Source organism: Oryzias latipes, chromosome 17 (genome assembly GCF_002234675.1).
Source record: "Oryzias latipes chromosome 17, ASM223467v1".
Taxonomy (NCBI): Eukaryota; Metazoa; Chordata; class Actinopteri; order Beloniformes; family Adrianichthyidae; genus Oryzias; species Oryzias latipes.
This window is the reverse complement of record NC_019875.2, coordinates 16,610,877-16,630,232: the sequence shown is the minus strand read 5'-3', so window position 1 is coordinate 16,630,232 and position 19,356 is coordinate 16,610,877. Positions and strand designations below refer to the sequence as shown.

The 19,356-nt window shown below is 40.8% G+C and overlaps 3 protein-coding genes across 6 annotated transcripts; 2 read left to right on the top strand and 1 right to left on the bottom strand.

Moving 5' to 3' along the window:
* The first annotated feature begins 1,227 nt into the window (after window positions 1-1,227).
* Window positions 1,228-6,702, top strand: LOC101156119 (3-keto-steroid reductase-like). Its single transcript, XM_004079083.4, has 9 exons — window positions 1,228-1,357; window positions 2,169-2,372; window positions 2,491-2,583; window positions 2,685-2,799; window positions 3,392-3,586; window positions 3,696-3,800; window positions 3,883-3,939; window positions 4,044-4,142; window positions 4,402-6,702. Exons 1-9 carry the CDS (start codon window positions 1,242-1,244, stop codon window positions 4,534-4,536), a joined length of 1,119 nt encoding a protein of 372 aa, XP_004079131.2. The 5' UTR covers window positions 1,228-1,241; the 3' UTR covers window positions 4,537-6,702.
* An 844-nt stretch (window positions 6,703-7,546) lies between these two features.
* LOC101155882 (zinc finger MYM-type protein 1) lies at window positions 7,547-9,384 on the bottom strand. The gene is made up of 2 exons (XM_011486503.3): window positions 8,301-9,384; window positions 7,547-8,047 (listed from the first exon to the last, which is right to left on the bottom strand). The coding sequence occupies exons 1-2, from the start codon at window positions 9,175-9,177 to the stop codon at window positions 7,989-7,991; spliced, it is 936 nt and encodes a 311-aa protein (XP_011484805.1). The 5' UTR covers window positions 9,178-9,384; the 3' UTR covers window positions 7,547-7,988.
* Window positions 9,385-11,314: 1,930 nt separating this feature from the next.
* LOC101155636 (plasminogen activator inhibitor 1 RNA-binding protein) lies at window positions 11,315-18,693 on the top strand. Of its 4 annotated transcripts, none has more exons than XM_023965743.1 (9): window positions 11,315-11,697; window positions 12,332-12,512; window positions 13,192-13,329; window positions 14,489-14,566; window positions 14,683-14,757; window positions 14,895-15,072; window positions 15,835-15,900; window positions 16,001-16,186; window positions 17,150-18,693. In XM_023965743.1, exons 1-9 carry the CDS (start codon window positions 11,442-11,444, stop codon window positions 17,210-17,212), a joined length of 1,221 nt encoding a protein of 406 aa, XP_023821511.1. In that variant the 5' UTR covers window positions 11,315-11,441; the 3' UTR covers window positions 17,213-18,693. The 4 variants fall into 4 exon arrangements, with proteins under 4 accessions (XP_023821511.1, XP_023821508.1, XP_023821510.1 ...); XM_023965740.1 differs by having other exon boundaries at window positions 15,974-16,186; XM_023965742.1 differs by having other exon boundaries at window positions 11,318-11,697; window positions 14,495-14,566; window positions 15,974-16,186.
* The last annotated feature ends 663 nt before the right edge of the window (window positions 18,694-19,356 follow it).

The window sequence follows — 19,356 nt, the reverse complement described above, 5'->3', positions numbered from 1 at the left end:
TGACAGTTGGTTTAGTCGACAGACTTGATACCTATGTCAGGACATTTATGCTAAATGCAAAAACATCTGAAATATGGAGAAAAAAGGTCAAAGCTGGTGCCCAATTTAGAAAGAAAAGAGAAGAAGAGGAGAAAAGAGACAAAGAAAAGGGTAATATAGCATAGCTAGATGCACGTTTTTAAATTCGAATGCTACCTGCCCTACAACAACAACAACGTTGCAGATGAAAAATCTCTTGTTTGGTCTATCATGACCAAAACTGAAGTAGGCCCAAATATTGCAAATAACGTCATTTCTAAGATATTTATTCTTAAATGTTTGCTCTGCCTTAACTTGTAACATTAGTTATGATTCGTGTGTCTGTCTGCTCTGCTGTAACACAAAGTTTTTGTTGTGTTTCATTGTTGTATATTAGTTCATAATGTTAAATAAGCTGTGATGGTAGCATGCTGCTGCTGCTGCTGCTGTTAGCTTTTCAAAACTCCAGTTGATCAAGTCATACCTGAGATCACCAATGTCTCAGGAGCAACTCACTAACCTGCTGTTGTTAGTATCAATCATTCAGGGGGGGAGCAGATTTCATATGATGACGTTATTGACAAGCTTGCATCAGGAAGGCCACAAAGGTTAAGTTTTAGTTAGTGTTTTCTGTTCTTAGTGCTGCAGTTACATTTATTCTAGTGTATTATTAGTGTGATTTGTAGTCAGAGGAGGGTCTCGCCCGGGGAGTAATTCAGGGTAGAACCGCCACTGGCCTAACCTCTTGACAGAAATGGGGTTTTCATGTCAGAATAGAAAACAAGTTCCTCCACAGTTGTGTGACAGTCTACTTATTAGCATAACTGCAGTTGCTAAGGTGGGTAAAAACATTTTTTAGAGCCAGACAATATTTTAAAAGTGTGTTTTTGTGGCTTTTGTAATTGTTTATCTTGAAGGAATATTGAAATCTATTCGTTTTTCTTTTTCTTAAATTAAGGGATACACGCAGATAATTAATCAAACAATAACATTTAATTAGTGCTCAGCTGGAGCAATTGAACTGAGAGTTCACTTGTTTATTCAGTCTTACAAACTCTATATTTATTAATTTATTAAAACATTACCGCATAATAACTTTTGCGCTTAATTCGAATATTGGACCTCAAGGCATTCCGTAGATGAAGCTGATTGGTCAGCTCTTTGTTGACATCCAATCACACCACTGGTGCGCGGGGGCTGAGCGCGCGGGGCGGAATCGGACGATGGGCTGTCGATTACCAAGAGCTGCCAAAACTTCCAGCAGATTTTCATTTTCCAGGACCTTCTGCGTTTCTCAGTCAAACATGGAGAAGGTTGTAATTGTAACTGGTGCTAACAGGTAGGTGTTAGCTTTTCATCTTTAATTAGAAGAATATATCCGAAAATAAATAAAAGCAGGAACATGAGTAATAGTTTATAGTGTGTTACTTTTTTCCATGAGGAGAACTTTGTATCTTCATTCAACGCAAGGTTGTGTTTCCTGCTGAATGAGAGATTATCAGGCTGTACTGTAAATCTGATAAGCTGACTGACATTTCTGAGCTGTTGATTTATTCAAGTTATTTATATCCAATCACTTCCCTTCACACGTTTTCTGTTGACGTGTTTCTGCTACAGAACGCCAATCTTTCAAAATAAAATCATTTTTTTTTTTTTTTACTACAACCGTAAATTATTCATAAACGAGATTGTTTTAGTTAAAGATGGTCTTTTAAAAAACACAAGGAAAATGTAAAAGGTGTGATTTACTAATGAATTACTATTTCCGACTCAAACTTAATTTTCCATTTTATATATATTATTCTGAAAAACTAAATAATTTGCCCTTTCCTGGCTGCTATGACAAATTTGTTTCCTTTGTAAGATTATTATTATTATCATTTTGTCAATGACTAAACACCTAAAGTAATAACATTTTAGACCGATGTCTCAAAGCGCAAAATATTAAAACCAAAAAGGTTATTAAGCCTAAAAACAGAAAACAGCAACATAGATCAAATATCAGGTATGTAGATATAATATAATAATGATGTCTTATTTTTTAAGTTTAGAAAAATATGCACGTATGCATATAGCTAATCACTGATCCTTCTTTCCAATGATGACTCTTTTTGGCCCTTTTGGCCTGTCCTCCGTCTGTTTGTCTACAGCGGGATCGGCCTTGCTTTATGCGAGAGGCTGCTTACAGAGGACAGCCAGCTGCAGCTGTGTCTGGCCTGCAGGAATATGCAGCGGGCCGAGGCCGCCCGCGCCAGCCTCCTGGCCTCTCGCTCCAGCGCCCGCATAGATTTACTGCACCTTGATGTGGGCTCTGTGCAGTCAGTCCTCAGTGCTGCCAAAGAAATCAAAACCAAGTGAGAAATCTGTGTTTTCGTCACTGACTCCTACGTACTTCCTTTTTCTAGCGCTCAAATAGGAGCTATAACTAAAGAGTGTTTATTCTTTAATGCAAAGGGTTGTGTTTTCTTACAGGTACAGCAGAGTCGACTTTCTGTATCTAAATGCAGGAATTATGCCCAATCCAACAGTGGACATAGGCGCATTTTTCAAAGGTCTTTTCTCCAGGTTGGAAAAAATACACACACCTATATTTTATCTCTTTACTAAAAGAGAAAAGCTGTCCAACAGCTCTATTAATGTTTGTTTTTTTACTTTCCCCACTGCAGAAATGCCATCAACATGTTTGCAACTGCAGAAGGTCTGCTAACTCAGCAGGACCGTGTCAACTCGGATGGTCTACAGGAGGTTTTTGCCACAAATCTATTTGGCCATTTTCTTTTGGTAAAGACCGCACTTATTCATACATGGAATACTTGAGACGTTATAAAGGAAAGAACTTAACTGATATGCTAAGTAATTACAATTCCTATGAATAAGATTTGAGTTGTCAGATGTTATTCGTTCCTTTATTTTTACTTTTGTTCAACTTTTTTTTATACAGTCAGGCTTGAAACTGAGCCACCACGCAAATGAAAAACACTCTTTTTCCATATTAAATTAGAGCTGAGAATCACTTTTAGATATGAGTTTGTGATTGTATTTAGATTTTTAACTCCATTTAGTATTCATTTGTATTTTAATTCCTTAACCATTTTTGTTGGAAAAAAGAGCTTTTATAAGCTGCGATTTCAACTGATCAAAGTTGGAACTTGCATTATTATTATTAAAACAACCAATTTTTTAACCCAGATATAGTTTATTATTGATTTAGAATGTAAAAAGTTCACGGCAAAAACATTTTTATAGGCTTCTGATATTAATCCCAGCCAGCAAGTCTAGGTAATCAGTCAGTAAAAACCCTCAAGATAACAAGCAGCATCATGATAAATATGAACTCTGTTCTAAACTTCAGAAACATGCGTTGGTGTTGCAGGTCAGAGAGTTGGAGCCTCTTCTGTGTCAGCCGGGTCACACATCCAGAGTGGTGTGGACGTCTTCCAGTAACGCCCGGCGCTCGGCCTTCAGCATTGAGGATTTTCAGCACACAAAGGGGACGGAGCCCTACAGCTCTTCTAAATACGCCTCAGACCTGCTTAGTCTGGCACTCAACAGACACAAGAACAGCCAGGTTTGTCCTTCAGACACTAAACTGTGTTTGTTTGGCTTCTACAACCCAGACACACCGCAACTCTCTTATTGAAATTGTGAAAAAGAAAAGAATTTGTATTTTTTTGCAGGGGCTGTTTTCCTCTGTAACATGTCCAGGACTAGTGATGACTAATTTGACTTTTGGCATCCTTCCTTCCTTCTTTTGGACTCTCATTATGCCCATCATGTGGATGGTGAGGGTTCATTCATTGTTCTATATGTTTATGTGCAATTTTCCAAAACTCCTTAAAACTTTCTTCTGCTTCCGACAAACAGATCCGAATTTTCACCAACACTTTTACACTCACCCCAAACAATGGAGCAGAGGCACTGGTGTGTTTTGAAGCCATGATCTGTACTTTTACCTCTGCTCTTTACTTTTTTGGTGTCTAGTGAACGCACCAAAAATCATAAATGTGCATTCTGCTTCATTGCAGTTCTGGTTGTTTCTTCAAAAGCCCGAAGTTTTGGATTCAAGAGCAAAATATCACAGTTTAACATCTGGACTTGGAACGAAATACACTGAGCCTAGACAAGTAAGTCTGCAGAGATAGTTTTGTTTTTTCTATTTGACTTTTGTTCCCAAAGGAAACAATTTTTGAATAATAATATTAATTCAGAATTAAAAACACATATTTTCCTGATTAATACTTAATGTTTTTGGCTCTTGTCTTTACTATGTTTTCCACATGTATTGCTAAATTTAGATTGTAAATTATTGCCACTGTACGCATGCTAAGATCTTTGTATGGCTGCTAATTGGGCTTCTGTGTGTGTTTTGCATTTCTGTTTTAGATGGACATCGATGATGAAATGTCAGAGGTCTTCTATTCAAAACTTCTTGAACTTGAGAAAACAACCAGAAGGAAACTGAAGGAAAGAAATGCTGATAATGAAGCCTATCAGCAGTACCTCAACAACATAGAGTAGCAGGGAGGTGAACATCCAAACTCCAGGCATTTAAAATGTATGCTGATTAATATTCAGCACTTTGCATTTTTACAATATGACCGCACAATGTTTCCTCTACCTCTGAGTATTTTTCCTTAAGTGTTTTTTTTTCTAGTGATGAGTTAGAGCTACGTGTTTAACCTGTAAAGAGGCAACATTGCTAAACCTGTCAATAATCTTATTAATATGAACATTTGACTTTTAAGATGTTGATTTAAGTTCTATGTAAAGGAAATGGTGTCATCTAGGGAAAAAAGTTGCTAAATGAATCGAGATCCTAAATCAGCCAATTGTAAAGCTACGATCACACCAAGATGAGCAACTCGCATTCAAGCAACCACTTTCAATAAAACGTCTATGTTAACGCGCGGATAAATGTTGAGCTTCAAAACTCTCACATTCACGCGTAGCTACGCACATTTTTAAGATCATTTTTTAGGGCTCTATTTAGAAAATGTGCAGTGTGCAGCCATTGAAAGTGTGTTTAACCAGGTTGAACTTTGACCAATCAGGGACTAGGATTTGGTAGCGATGCATGGATGGCATCCTTTTTCATTCACGGAAGTTGAACCTTAATAATTGCGTTTTGTGCCCGAACGGAATTTTATAACCACTGGTCTTTCATAGATCCGTATAGAGATGCGAAATAGAAAGTCTTGGAGCAAGATTTGCTAAATTTGTTCCGCTTTGACACCAAGCCTCTTCCAACTGTAGGTGGCGGACATACGCTAGTAATCAGTAGAAAAATAAAAGGAAGGAGGCGCCCCTCTCTGCTTCTCCAGTGAGAACACTGTGGGCTGTACTTGCACAATTTAGAATGAGCATCACATACCCAACGTGTCCAAATACTTAGGTTGCCCCAATGGTGGTGTTTTATGGGTTACTTTTTTCAGATATTGGACATTTAATAGTTCATTAAAGGGCATGCATGGATTTATTCATAGCAGATGGGTGGACTTATGGAAGGCCCAAAGTGCTTTATTGTCATAGTCCCATTCACACACTGATGACTTATAACTCACAGTTTTCTTCCACCCCAGTTTCCATTTGTTGCACATTGTTGAAGGGGGCAGAGTAAACTCCAGTCAAGATGGTTTCACCTCTTTTTGCAGTTCAGAACGAAGTGGGTGACACCAGAGATGATCACCCTGTTGCTAATGTGTATATGTTGCTGCTTTAGGCCCCTCCCACATCCCCTCCCTGCACTTTAATAGGCCCCAGTGGTTATGTGCAGACCAGTCAGATCTCCAAGCTACGGGGAAAATGTTCACCCGCCTTTATTTTGAGCTGCCATTAACAGTTTCACTGAAGATACATCAAAAGAAAGGAATTAAACACACGATTATGAAATGGTCAAATCTGGGCGTCATGGTGACAGAAATATTCACTACAAGTTTGTGAGGCTTGCAGGCCAACTTTTAAGCGGTTTCTTTATTTGGTGCCGCTGCAGTCATTTACATGTTAGGAAGAACTATCCTTGGTTAATTAAGGGAGAGAATGCAATCAGCCCTGTGGGAGCAGTGCATCAAAGACATGAAGCACTTGACAGTGATACTGTGCACTTAATAGTGAGAGGTTTCATTTTAATCTGTGTGGGTGGAGAGCTTCTTCTGCAGATGAGCAGCTATGATTGCACCTCACTCAACTGAATTCATGTTTTTGTTTCATTCTTTAATTTACTCATAGTAGGCATGTGTAACTAAAAATTATCTTTGTGTTGAATGGTTTTATTACCATCATGTATTCTGCTATGTACTTGTGTCGAGTTAGTTTAGCGCCTGTGATCTGGGAGCTCGTCCACAGAATCCATAAATTACAAAGCGCTTGTATTTAACAGACTGAAGGTCGAACAGCGTCTGAGTTAGACCCGTCTTCATGTGAAAGTCTTTGGTCACTTTGAAACTACTGCAGAACAACTAAAGTACAAGGAAAAAAATGCATCATCCAAATATTTATTCTAACTGGGCGAGGCCAAAATAAAATTTGATGTGCAAATTTGGTTTTACCAGGAAATGAAAGAATGAAGTGAGCGAAAAGAACTATACCAATGTTTATTTTCTTTTTATAAGGCTTTAAATGATATAGAGGAGAATCAGAAACATTTCCTTTAATGTCTTTGTATGCACAATAAATTTTGTGATGCTCTCCAGTTGTTTACAGGAATTTATAAAAAGGTTAAAAATAAAAAGTAAATGTTAAAAGACATTGTGCAGTGCAAAAAAAACTAAAAATATCGGTGCATTACACACCTGGGCCTTCAGTCGTGCTACATCTAAATTACTCAACCTCTCATGAAGCATTTTATAATGCAGAATGCTTTGCATTGCATACTGAACATTCCTAACCACAATAAATGCTCCAACTAAATGGAATAAACAAACCGTAAACAAATCTCGTTATGGAACTACAGCCAGCAAGAAAACATAGAAAACAACCACATCAATTTGACAAATATCATTTTACTCATTAAAAAAAAAAATCAGATTATTTGAAGACAAAATCCATCCTCCTCTCTTTCCTCAAAAACTGTTCGATCACCCTTTCGTGTAGATTAACACACTTCAGTTCCATCAAGAAGTCCTTTTCTATCGCCATCAAGGCCAGAGCTGAGAGCCGAGTCTGTCCAGTTGTGTTTTTTGCGTGGGTTTGAATCCGCTCTAGAGCCGAAAATGTCCGCTTGACAGACGCAGGGGACGCGGGGATGGTCAGCGCCAAACACACAAATCTGTACAGCTGCTTCATGACCTCACTCAGATTGTTCTGATGAATGAAGTGTAGGATATCAGAGGGAGATTTACCGTAAAAATCATCCATGGTGTACATTACAGTCAGCTCTGTTTTTAACTGAGAAAAGTCAAAAAGGGCTCCGTGGCTCCGTGCCAAACTGGACAAGCCTGCATGTGGGAAACTTCTCCTGTATTCCAGAAACCTCAGTGGGTCGAGGAGGGTGACAAACATCATTTTCTCGTGGTCTTGGAACCTGGTCTGAGTCTGGCAGATGATGTTGTCTAGGATGCTGCCGTGGAGCTGGCGATAGTGCTCGCGTGGATCTACAGCGTGACATTTTCGTGCACTCGGAGCGCCTGCAGCGCGCTCTGTGGCCTCGTAGACTCCCTCATATCTGCTTCTCTCTCGCTCAACAGTGTCGCAGAACTCCTTTACTCTGTCCAGACAAAACTGCACATCCGATTTTTTGTCTTGGAGTATTGAAAATAGCATGTCTGAGTAGTGAAAAATGCCATTAAATGTGTGAAGCAAAAAACAAAACTCAAAACAATCCAGAAGGGCTTTGAATCCATCAGCACAGCGCACGGAGTCCTCATCATACTCGCTATGATTCTCCAAAATGTGACCAAACAGTTCCTTCAGGGCCTCTCTCTTCTCAAAGACTGTATTGACCACTCTGGACGTGGACTGCCATGGCGTTGGCGTCACACCAGGGAGACGCCGCTGGCAAATTTCATCCAGCAGCTGCGTGCGCCATGGCGATCTGGAAAAAAATGCAACAAGGCCATTGAGATGGGCGAAAAAGATCTTGCATTCTTTCAGCTTTGAGGCCCCTTGACTCAGTACCAAACTGAGCTGATGTGCATAGCAGTGTATGAATAAAGCTAGAGGCGCGCTCTCTTTAACCTTTGCCTGCACGCCGTTCAATCCAGAAGATGTGACCGTGGCGCCCTCAAAACACTGGGCCACCACTTTATCCAGACATTCATTTTCCAACAAAAATTTGATGACGAGACCTGCAATGTCATCAGCTCGCTTCCCACTGGTGACGTCCTCAAAGCGGACAAATCGCTCCTTTACTCCTGAACGCGTCACGTAACGCAGGGCCAGCGCCAGCTGTGCAGCGTTACTCGCGTCTGTCGTCTCCTCCACCATCACAGACACAAACGGCGCATTTTTCACTTCCCTTCTGATCTCGTCTCGGATCACTTCATCAATCGCGCTGATCAGGTCGTCTTGTATTTTCCCTGAAGTCCCACTGAACGCTTCGTTCGTGGACAGGTGGTAATGCAAATCCGTGTTGCTCTCAGCAATGACAGATAGGAGCTCGCAGTAGTTTCCTCTGTTGCTGGATCCACCGCTCTCGTCGCGTCCCCGAAATGAAAGCTCTTGCTTGCCCAAAAAAAGAACACAGTCTATCAGTCTTTTTAAGATTTCTCTGTTTTTCTTCACCTTTTCGTTGTGAAGCTCCGTTTCCCTGCGCGCGTGCTCGTTTAGCTGTAGCTCCACTCTGCTTTCCCCGAACGTTTTTGAGAGCACGATGGACTGCAAGTGTCCGGCAGTGTTTTGGTGTTTCTTTGCTGCCTTTGTTAGGCAAGTCAAATTTCCAAACCCTGTGTGGCTCCAAACACCATGTCGATCCAAGGCAAACAACAAGCACTCCCAGCAATACAGTTTGCAGTGTACCTCGGAGCCTGTGAGCCAGGGGTACCGCTCGTAGTTGGTGACCTGGAAATGGCGGACAAATCCTCCTCCTGGTTGCGACAAGCTAGTTAGCGCCGGAGTTACTCGACCTTTCTTGACAATGTCCAGCTTTTCTTGAAGAGTGCGTCTTGAAAAAGGTCTTGAGATTAAATCCGCCACCAAATCCACTTCTTTTCCTTCTTCAGCCATTTTGGGCAAACACGTTTTTTAGCGCACTAATGCAGGTCCAATCAGAAGGTCGGAATACTGTGACGTTGCATAAACCTCAAGATCTGATTGGTTGAAGGAAGTGAAAGTTCGACATCGATTTTTTTAAAATAAACTTTATTGCACATTGTCATTTTACAAAACATCACATTCAGGTATGGAATAAGAACACGGTTATAAAATACACATATGCATAAAAAAACAAGAATAGAAATAAGCCAGAGTCAAAAGTTCTTACAGCTTTAGGGTTAGATGAAGATTTTATTGTTTTGGTATATTGTTTTAACTTAATCATAAAAAGTTTGAACAAGGCCTTTTTTTCAGAAAATAAACTCTATTGAATATGACATTTAGCTAGTATTATTAAAAGATTAATTAAGTAATATTACCTCATTAGTGAATTTTTAACATTATAAAAACATAATAATATGTATGCCATGATGTGTATACCAAATCAATTTTTTTATGAATTTTACATTGTACAAAGGAAGTCTTTCCAAAAAAGTAGCTGCTTGGGTGCATTTCCAGAATAGGTGTACGATTGTTTCAGTTTTAATTCACAAAAGGAGCAGTTTCTATCAATGACTATGTGTAGTGAGGATTTGGCTGGCTAGCATCTGTGAAGAAGTTTAAAGCAAACATCCTGAGGTTCATTTGAAATAAAAGATTTGGAGGATAATGTTCAAACTTTCTTCCACTCAACGACCGTGGCAAATTTTCTCCAGTAGTGGGTTGAAAAGTTTTGATAAAATTCACTTGACAATCCATCTTTACCAGGAGATTTGTTCCTTTTTCAGATTCTGCATCTTGTACTTCCTGTAGGGTGACCAGCATCGCAAAGTTTTTTATGTGTTTCAGTGATAAACGTACAATGTTGAATAGAATCTAGTAGCTCACACGTTTTAATATCTGGATATTTACAGGAGTAAAGTTTGTTGTAAAAGTCCGAGCAAAAAGAGCAGAGAATTATATTATCACTTTCAAGTTTTTTTGTTAAATTGAAGAGAATCTAGAGAGTTTTTGCTGAAATCAGAATTTTCTAATCCAAAAACATAGGAAGAACATTGTTCCCCTTCTTCCATCTACTTTGCTCTAGATCTAACAAGAAGGTTAAGATTAATAAACATGCCGGAATAATAATGATTTAAATTTTTATATGTCATGAGTTTACAGAAATGCATTTAATAGTTTCCCTTCAGCTTGTTTTTATATCATTTTTTAAAGACCCACCCTATAATAAAATTGTGTTTTTGCTTTTTTACATTCTTATAGTATATTTAAAGAAAATTACGCTCAAAATTGCATTCCTGAGTATTCCTGCTCCGCTTCAGATCCTGCTAAGATCAGGGAGCCACATTTTGTTTTGGTGTGAGGTGGAAAATAGAAACGTTAACTGTAGACAAATTTGATTTTTATAACAAGGTATCATTCAGCTACTTACTGCTTTTGCCCAACTTTATTAATTTGCCACTATCGTTCTAATTTTTGGAGCCTGCTTGGAAGGCTCAAAGCTGTTTAGCTGGATAGCTCTAATATTGCGCGGCTTTTTCGTTGCACCTACATTAAAAAGTTGAGGTTGTGAGGGGCTGCAAGTTAGCAGGAGAGCATATAAATAGATGGATGTTGGGAAATAGCGGAAGGCTTACTCCGAGGCAACAGTCCTGCCCACAACTCTGTTCTGCAGAAACTCTTCTCTAAAATAATATTAATTTTTAGAATTTGACTAAAAAAACTGCATACTTGTAATAGGACTTCTGATTTTACAATAGATCAAAAGATGATCAGAGTGGGACTTGAATAAAAAAAAATGTTGTCTTTGTTAATGTTGCAGAATTTTGTAGTACAATTCCAAGTAAATATCTCTTGGAACCCATTATAATCTCTTGTGGGTTTTTGCAGCTGTTTGTTTTTGGTTGGCTGACAGACAACAGTCAAAACTGTAGTATGTTCATTTAGTGCTTCGTAGGGCTAACTGGTAGCAAAAGCAAAGTTAAAGAATTTAAATATATGTATTTTTTACATGTATTATTGCGTGCGTAATTGTAGTTCTGTTCCTCTCAGACAGAGTAACGGGTTGCCAGGTTTGTATTGTTTACTTCCAATGTGTTTGCTGCGCGAAGCCCCGGATGATGCTCGCACCGGAAGAGAAGGGGCAGCTTTTCCAGCCATCTTGTGGCAGCATCCAGCGAACCGGTCGCATCAAGCCTCGTAGAATCGGAGGTGAATCCCGTTGAAGGGGCGCCATCATGCCCGGACACTTGCAAGAAGGCTTCGGCTGCGTCGTAACCAACAGGTTCGACCAGTTATTTGACGACGAGTCCGACCCGTTCGAGGTCCTGAGAGCCGCCGAAAACAAGAAGAAGGAGGGGGCCGCCGCTGGTTCCACCAAGACCGCGGCTCAAGCCGCCAAGCAGCCCAAGAAGGAGTCACAGAACGACAGGAAAAACCCGCTGCTTGACAAAAAGGATGAGTCGCAAGCACCGGTTCCCCTAAAGAAAGAAGGTACAAAAAAGATTGGACACGGGCTGCTCCTGCGAGTTTTTTGTTGTTTGTTTTGTTTCCAACTGTCATGTGCAGCTTCTGTTAGCCACCAGACTCGCTGAATCGGCGCGCGAGGTCAACATGGACCCTATGCTGTTGTTAGAGGACACGGTCATAAAGGAGCACATCCCCGGGCTGCCGCGCGCCAGTGCCCGCTAGTAGAAAAAGGGGCAACCGAGAACACACAACCGTGGAGAGCCCCCGCAGACATGTTTTCCTCCAGCATCCCCGGGAGGATGATGCAGTGTTGGGTTACCGTCTGATGCTGCTGCTGCTCGGGCTGCTCTGCAGCGTGAAGACGGTAGATAACCACCTGTAATCGGGGGAGGGGGGGTTGAATCTGAGCGCCGCTCGTGCGTCGTGACTTGCAGCTAAAAAAGGCATCTCGAAAGTGAAAATGGTCGAAACTGGTTCGTTATAATTAACGACACACTAAGAGGACTTTGATTATGGTTGCATCCGGAGTAAATGTTAGCTCACGAGGCTGCAGGGGGGGGTTTAGTTTGATGCACACGGTGCAAAACAGACCAGAGCTGGCATTTTCAGGACTTGTGAAGTAGCACCCCATGTAAGCAGAGTCCGTTTGGGTTCGCAGGAATCAGACGAGTGGGCAGAAGACCAGACCAACAGGGCCAGCCTGGATCCCAGCACCAGGGGGGTCAGGGAGAGGGGCGACCCGGGGACAAAAGGCCAGACCGGAGACCTCCACGTGAGCGCCGCTTTGAGAAACCTGCTGAGGACAAGCCGGAGGCAGGAGGAGAGTTCCCTGCAGACAAGTGAGTTTATGTGATCTGTGTTAATCGGCTTAATTCTAAGATCAGGGAGCCACGTTTTGTTTTGGTGTAAGGTGGGGAGAAAAAAGCAAGATTAACTGTAGACTAATTAGATTTTTTTAACAAGGTATCATTCAGCTACTTTCTGCTTTCGCCCATTTATTTTTTATTTTGGCACTTTTCATTTGAATTTTGGGAGCCTGCTTCAAGACTCATTTTGATGGAAAAACGTTTTTAAACGTGTTCTTGTGGCATTTTTTCCCATGATAGAGGACATAATAAAATGCCGCTTGAACAAGGGCGTATAGGGGACACAGAAAGCATGCTGGGAGACCACAAGCTTCCTGCTCCGCTCCATTCTGATGCATCCACTTGCAGACAAATAGATCCATGTACGTCTTTGTTTTCCTCGTCTGAGTTGGTATCTGGATCTAAACTGTACGTCTGGCTTGCTCCAATATTGCTCGCCATTTTTGTTACACCGGTATTGTAAGGTAGGGGATGTGAGGTATGAAAGGCATAAAATGGCATAATCATTATTAAAAGACCACTGGGGAACCGTTTGAAAATAAATCGAAACGTGATTGGAGTGTGTCTTTAAGGTACTGACTTCTATTGTACGATAATATAGACTTAACCCTTGTGACTTGCTCATGTGAACACTTTTTTTTTTGTCCATCAGGCCTTCCAGTGACAGGCCACCACGAGGGCGTGGGGGTGGCAGGGGTGGCCGTGGTGGAAGAGGACGGGGCATGGGCCGGGAAGGCTTTGATTCACGCGGAAAACGAGACTTCGACAGGCACAGCGCCAGCGACAAATCGTGAGTGTTCTCTGAAATAAGACAGTTCTGTTTCCTTCTATTATTATTATGATTACAGACGGCCCAGTTATGTCTGAGTGTCCCAGCACTGTGGAATGTAGTGGCAGGCTGACATTAACACTAACATTTTGAGGGAACCAAAGTGGAGCAGGATAAGAACTTTCCACACAGCGAATTCATCAAGTGTTTATGACATGCACATGGTCCTTCACACTGGAGCACTCCGCTCCAAAACATGGAACAACAGGCTGCAAGAGGTGGTTGGAGTAGTAGATGTTTCTGTGCTGGCTCACAGAAACATGTCTGTGTGCAGATTTGAGCTAATTATAAAGATACAATAGAATAGCAGCTTTATAAAGGAAAATATTTCTTCCTGTGATTCAGTTCATTTGAAGGGATTATATCACGCAAAATCCATTTTTTGAGCTCTAAAAAAGTCATTAAAAGACACCCAAAAGCGGTATTTTGGTCCGTTCACGCATTTCTGAGGATTCCTCTGAAAAGCTGCGCTCTGAGCTTAGACTGTAAAAACAATGGAGGAGTCGAGGTGTTTACTTTAAAGGAATGCCAATCTTTTGTTCCTTTCCAATAAGCATGCACTTACCCTACTGTTTGTGTTGGGAGTTAACCCACACCAAAACATAGTTTCAAACGGATCAATGAATGTGACCCATGAATAAACCTAATGTGGCCAAAAAGATGCCCCATTTCTGGATTTTAAAACGATGCTGCAACACTTCAGATAGAGCCTGGAGGAGCCTGCTTTCTTTGTACAGTGAGCAACCAATCAGATTTGGAGGTGAATATGATACTTTCAGGTGTCCATCACGTAAAGGGAAAGCCATACACACCTATGATTGTCATCAACGCAAAGTCATGTGGCTAATTTGATAGTCGCACACACTTGGCGTTTTATCGAAGTTGTTGTTTGAGTGCTGCAACATTATGCTGCATGTTTTTCTCACACGCACAGAAGGTTTTAGCACAAGTTCTCAAGCTGTTTGCTTCTCTGCCGACACATATATCCACACCTTTAAGTGACAAATATACCTTCCCAATCAGAAGATTGATTGTAAAGTGATAATTGCAGAACGTTTTAGTTATGTACACATCTAGTTGTTCGTGTTTGCATTAAAGAATGTGTGTGTTTCTGTTCCAGCAGCAGCAATCCAAAAAGTGAGGAGAAGCGTGGAGGAGGCGGCTCACACAACTGGGGCAACGTGAAAGATGAAGTAAAGTGAGTCTTTACCAAGGGAAAATGTTTCTCTGAAGTGTTTGTGCTGTTTTGTAGTGCAGCTCTGATGGAAATGGTGTGCTGCTGTCAGTTCTGACAAAACGGGCGTTTGTTCCCAGTGAGGCTGAACAGACTGCAGCTCCTGAGACGACTCCAGAGGGGGAAGAGAACACACCTGCTGGCTCCGAGAACAAGTGAGACTCCCACACATATGTGTTTAGTGTCAAACGGGGATAATAAATCTGCTGGGTAATAATGAACAGGGAGGGGAGTGTGAATTTAAATTTTTTTGTTTAATGGTTCTGACATATTTTTTTTTTGTGTGCAACAGAGAAAATGAAGTCGAAGAAGTGAAACCCGAAGGGCCCAAAGAGATGACGCTGGACGAGTGGAAGGCAATGCAGGACAAGGAGCGGACCAAGGTGGAGTTCAACATCCGCAAGCCCAACGAGGGAACTGACAGCCAGTGGAAGAAAGGATACGTGCTGCACAAATCAAAGAGTGAAGACGTGAGTGTGCTAAACCTCCACTACACACCTCCGTTAGGTTATGTGTGTCTCTTTCCTCGAACCAAAACAATCCATTTAAGACACCATGTATAACCTTTGAACTAAAATAGAATCAGAAAAGCAGAGTTTTAGGTTTGTTTTGTTTTTAACTAAGACCTTGCTTTGCAAAGCACAGCGCTCACATGGTTTCAAAGACAACTGAAGCAAGTTATTTGACATTAGATCTTTGTCCTGATGTGAAACATGGGGATCAAGCTGAGCAGCTGCTGCTGCTGCTGCGTTCCCTGAATAAGATCCTTCACTTGAGAGTGGCTGAACACTGAACACGGTCTCAGAAATCAGCACCTTTTTCTCCAACGTTTAAAGTTTCTGAATCTTTTTGATAGAATGTCGAGTTTTTACCAAAATGTGTCATCAGCACAAAGATTGCTCACTTAGGCATTAATGTTGTTTACGCTCCAGCAAATCTTTTTATTTTTACTTTGTGTAGTTTTGTCATTTTTGTTGTGGTTTAGGGGCTTGCATTAGTGGTGTTGGGCCAAATCCACTTCCTTTCCTTTCTCTGATGCTGACAAACACCAGCTGTGCTGCAGCACCTCAAGTTGTGTTGTTTAGAAAGTTTGGGGCTTTCAGTTAACAGAAGTGATGCTGGCTTGTGATGTGACCTTGTGTGTGCTTAGTTATTGGATGCATATGATTTTTGGAGGTCCTTCACAGCAGCTGCTGAGACTAAAAATACCCCGCTGATGTTTGTGTCTGCAGCGGCCTGTCGGAGCTTTGATCGATTCTTCAGAGATGGAGGCGGAGTCTCAGGCTCTTTTCAACAAGGTGCCTGCATTTTTTCCCCCCAGAAAGCGTTTTACTTCTTGTTTATCATATGGAGCTGTTGGTTTATTTCTAGTTTAACCAACCCGAATCCTTCGAGCAGGGCACCCCTGATGAGTCCGGTGAACACCATTTCCGCAAACCAGCCAACGACATCACGTCCCAGCTGGAGATCAACTTTGGAGACCTGGGCCGCCCCGGTCGCGGGCGTGGGGGCGCCCGTGGAGGGAGGGGAGGCCGCGGCGGGGGAGGCAGCAGGACGGCACGCGGGGGAGGACGCTCCGAAAAGGTAACAATAAGGGCTCCCGCAGCGTGCACCAACAAAGATTCAGCCATGTCCACAATAGAAAGCGCTCACTGGGTTAGAAAGGCTCTGTGGAGCTTAGGATCCCTGAAATAACAGAGCCGAGACTAAAAGCTCAGCCATTTAAACCCCCAACTCTGACCTCATGTCAGGAATGCAGGAGGTGGGACTATTTTTTGGGGGAAAACATGGAATAAATGTTTTTTTTGTTTGTTTGTTTTTTGCTTTCTGAGTAAATTTTTTGTCCTCATGCTTTCTCTGGTTAGGAAGCAGCATATTCTACCTTTATGTATTATTATGACTTCAAATTTTAATCAATATTATGTCAAAATACACCTGAAATCAAAGCATAATTTTATCCCAGATTAGTGGTACTGTAAGCTAGCGGTAGAACCTGTAAACAGGGAGCTCTCAGTAACGAAGAGGGGAAGGGGGGCGGAATTGCTCTGTACCAACGGTCCCTCACAGTTCAGGCTTTCTTCAGGACTTTGAAAGAAAATAAGAAGAAAGCTGTTAGATTAATTTTTGGGCTTACTGCTACTATGGAAGACGCTTTATGATGGCTGTGCCGAGCAACATGATATCTAATGTTTACCGTTGTCCTCCATGGTGTGGTAGTACATGAAGCCCCTCCCACGCACAGCTGCAAGTAGAGGACAGTTTACATTTCTTAAAAAATCCAATTTAAGTTAGGTTATTTTATTTAATTTGTATGAATTACATTTTTAAAGTGAGCATATTTTCTTGAAAATGTCAGTTCAAACCTAGAAACTCACCTGTTTATACTTGGGCTCTCTATCTGATGAGGTTTTTTAAGCGTAATGAAATCGATTCCAGAATAACAATAGTCGTAATTACTTCTTTGCTGCTGATTTTGTCTGTGACTTTGTCTTCCCGCCTGCAGCAGCTCCTCTGAACTTTCTTTTGTTTTTTCATTTCTCCCTGCAGGCCAGCGGAGGAGCATCAGTCCCCAACGTGGATGATCCCGAGGCCTTCCCAGCTCTGTCTTAAATGCGCCACCTTTCACCACCAGCCCGCCCATCTGCCCTTCCGGGCCCCTCCTCTACGAGGCTTGCATGCTTGCCACATCTTTAAGTATACGAGAAAACAAAAAAGAGAAAAAAATGTAACGACAACAAAAAAGAGAGACTCATTCCATTTTACCCACAACACCAGAGGACAAAAAATTTTATCCGTTTTAAAGAAAAAGAGGAGCTAAAGGTGGAAAAGGACCTCTTGTTACACTGAAGTTTTATATTTAGGAACATGAAAGCAGGGATTTTTTTTTTTCTGGAGATTACGCAGACTTCATTCATATTTTTTTGTGCTGCTTGAATTGATGCATTTCTGCAGTTAGATTGAAGTGTGTGCATATGTTTCCCTCCAAAAGCTTCGCTTTGTTATTATTATTATTTTTTTATTCTTTCCACCTTGTGGCTCAACGTTTTGAGCTCAAGTGTAGAGAAGACCTTCGACTTTTTCTCCACATCGCCGACCCCGGCGTGAAACGACACTACATGAGAAACAGTAGAACATGCTTTGAAAGTGTAATTATTCGGGTTCTGAATACTCACTGATGATGGGTAACCAGCAAAGTGACTTCATGCTTTGTATATTTTTTTTCCCGCTTTTGTGCAGTGACAGTTGATGCCTCTCTTTTTTTTTCTTTTCTTTTTTTAAGTCTTTTGTTTTAGTATTGCCTTGCTTCCCTGATCCAGATGTGCTACCTGTGATTTCAGGGCATTCCAGAGCCCTGTGTATCTTTAGGCTGGTCCTTTTAGGTCACACAGACTGCTACTTGTACCTGCAGGACCACTGAGCAAATATTGTATGTTTTTGTTGATGTGTGTGTGCGCGCGTATGTGAGTGTGTGTGTGTAACAAAAGCTTCAGACTGGATGTGAAGAATTTGACAGCTAGTTACTTAGACTTTAAGTATTCCTCTGGATTTGAAGTTGCTGTTCTTCTATGGCTGAGTGCAGAAATAGTTCTGTCTTTTGAGCATACATGTAGATGAGCGTGCTGAACGCACCATATCTTTCCCCCTACAGTATCTGTGCTGTTTGTCCGATGTCAAACTAGGAGTTTATCATCAGCATTTTTTCGGAAAATTGTTTCAAATCTTATTTTTGAAAGCCCTTTTTTTTTCTTCTTTTTTTTCGGTGCAGAAACATGGACATACATGTGTCATGGTGGAACAATCACGCCCCACAGAATGTAATGTAAGATAACGATGCCCTCAGCCATCTGTGACAGCATTCCCAGCAAGCGTTTACTTTTAATAAAGGGGGTTATATTTGAATTTTGGGAGGGGTTAAGAGGCAGCATGGGGGGGGGTCAAAACATGAAGTGAACTTAAAGCTTTACTGTGCAACGGCTTGCTGGCACTGAAACAGACGGCTGAGCAGTTTTCCTGTCAGACTGTTTGAGCCACATGATGACAAAACTTTCTGCAAGCATCCCTGCTCTAATAAATTGCTTTAGAGGTGTTAACCAGTGTACCTTTCCCATTTCATCTTAAATAACAAGCTACAGAACTCTGTGTATGGGTATGGGGGTATATTTATTATTATTAATATTTATATTTTTTCTGTGTGTGTTAAGAAAATATATAATTTTCATCCCCAAAAGGATTGTGGTGGAAAATTTGAGTATTTCTCTTAGGGGGACAAAAAAACTGCAGCAAAACTTATTTTTGTCTGAAATATCTTTAATAAATTTACAGCGCTGTCATTTTTCCAGAATATGAATTACAAGTAGCATTACAAAACATTTAGGGTTTAAAAAAGTATAAAATTGAAATACAGTGTTTAATAACTAACCAAAATAACTACTGGAATGAAAAATAAAAAGGACAAACTGAAAACAAACTAAGAGAATTGTTAAGGAATTGTCTTTAAAAGTTTATTAGAAAAAGTATAAATTAGAAGAAATTACCTTTGATTTGCAAATAATGATGGTGTCTTCCTAGAAAACAGACAAGTGTAAATAAAATTATATATACACATATATATGTATATAAATATATATACATTTTATTTGTCACTTGTCAAACTAAGTAATCAACATATTTTCCTTAAATTATTTTTGTTTATATAAACATAAAATATATGTTTGTGTGTATATACCGTATATATATGTATATATATATATATA

What these genes read in the sequence shown, in the direction of transcription:
- LOC101155636 (XM_023965740.1), top strand. Translation starts at nt 11,442, where the DNA reads ATGCCCGGACACTTGCAAGAAGGCTTCGGCTGCGTCGTAACCAACAGG. An exon ending in CACAGCGCCAGCGACAAATC is followed by an intron (nt 13,330 to 14,488) that starts GTGAGTGTTCTC and finishes TTTCTGTTCCAG; the next exon opens with CAGCAGCAATCCAAAAAGTG. An exon ending in CTCAGGCTCTTTTCAACAAG is followed by an intron (nt 15,901 to 15,973) that starts GTGCCTGCATTT and finishes GTTTATTTCTAG; the next exon opens with TTTAACCAACCCGAATCCTT.
- LOC101156119 (XM_004079083.4), top strand. Translation starts at nt 1,242, where the DNA reads ATGGGCTGTCGATTACCAAGAGCTGCCAAAACTTCCAGCAGATTTTCA. An exon ending in GCCAAAGAAATCAAAACCAA is followed by an intron (nt 2,373 to 2,490) that starts GTGAGAAATCTG and finishes GTTTTCTTACAG; the next exon opens with GTACAGCAGAGTCGACTTTC. An exon ending in AATACACTGAGCCTAGACAA is followed by an intron (nt 4,143 to 4,401) that starts GTAAGTCTGCAG and finishes TTTCTGTTTTAG; the next exon opens with ATGGACATCGATGATGAAAT.
- LOC101155882 (XM_011486503.3), bottom strand. Translation starts at nt 9,177, where the DNA reads ATGGCTGAAGAAGGAAAAGAAGTGGATTTGGTGGCGGATTTAATCTCA. An exon ending in GCGAGCTGATGACATTGCAG is followed by an intron (nt 8,048 to 8,300) that starts GTCTCGTCATCA and finishes ATTTTTTTCCAG; the next exon opens with ATCGCCATGGCGCACGCAGC.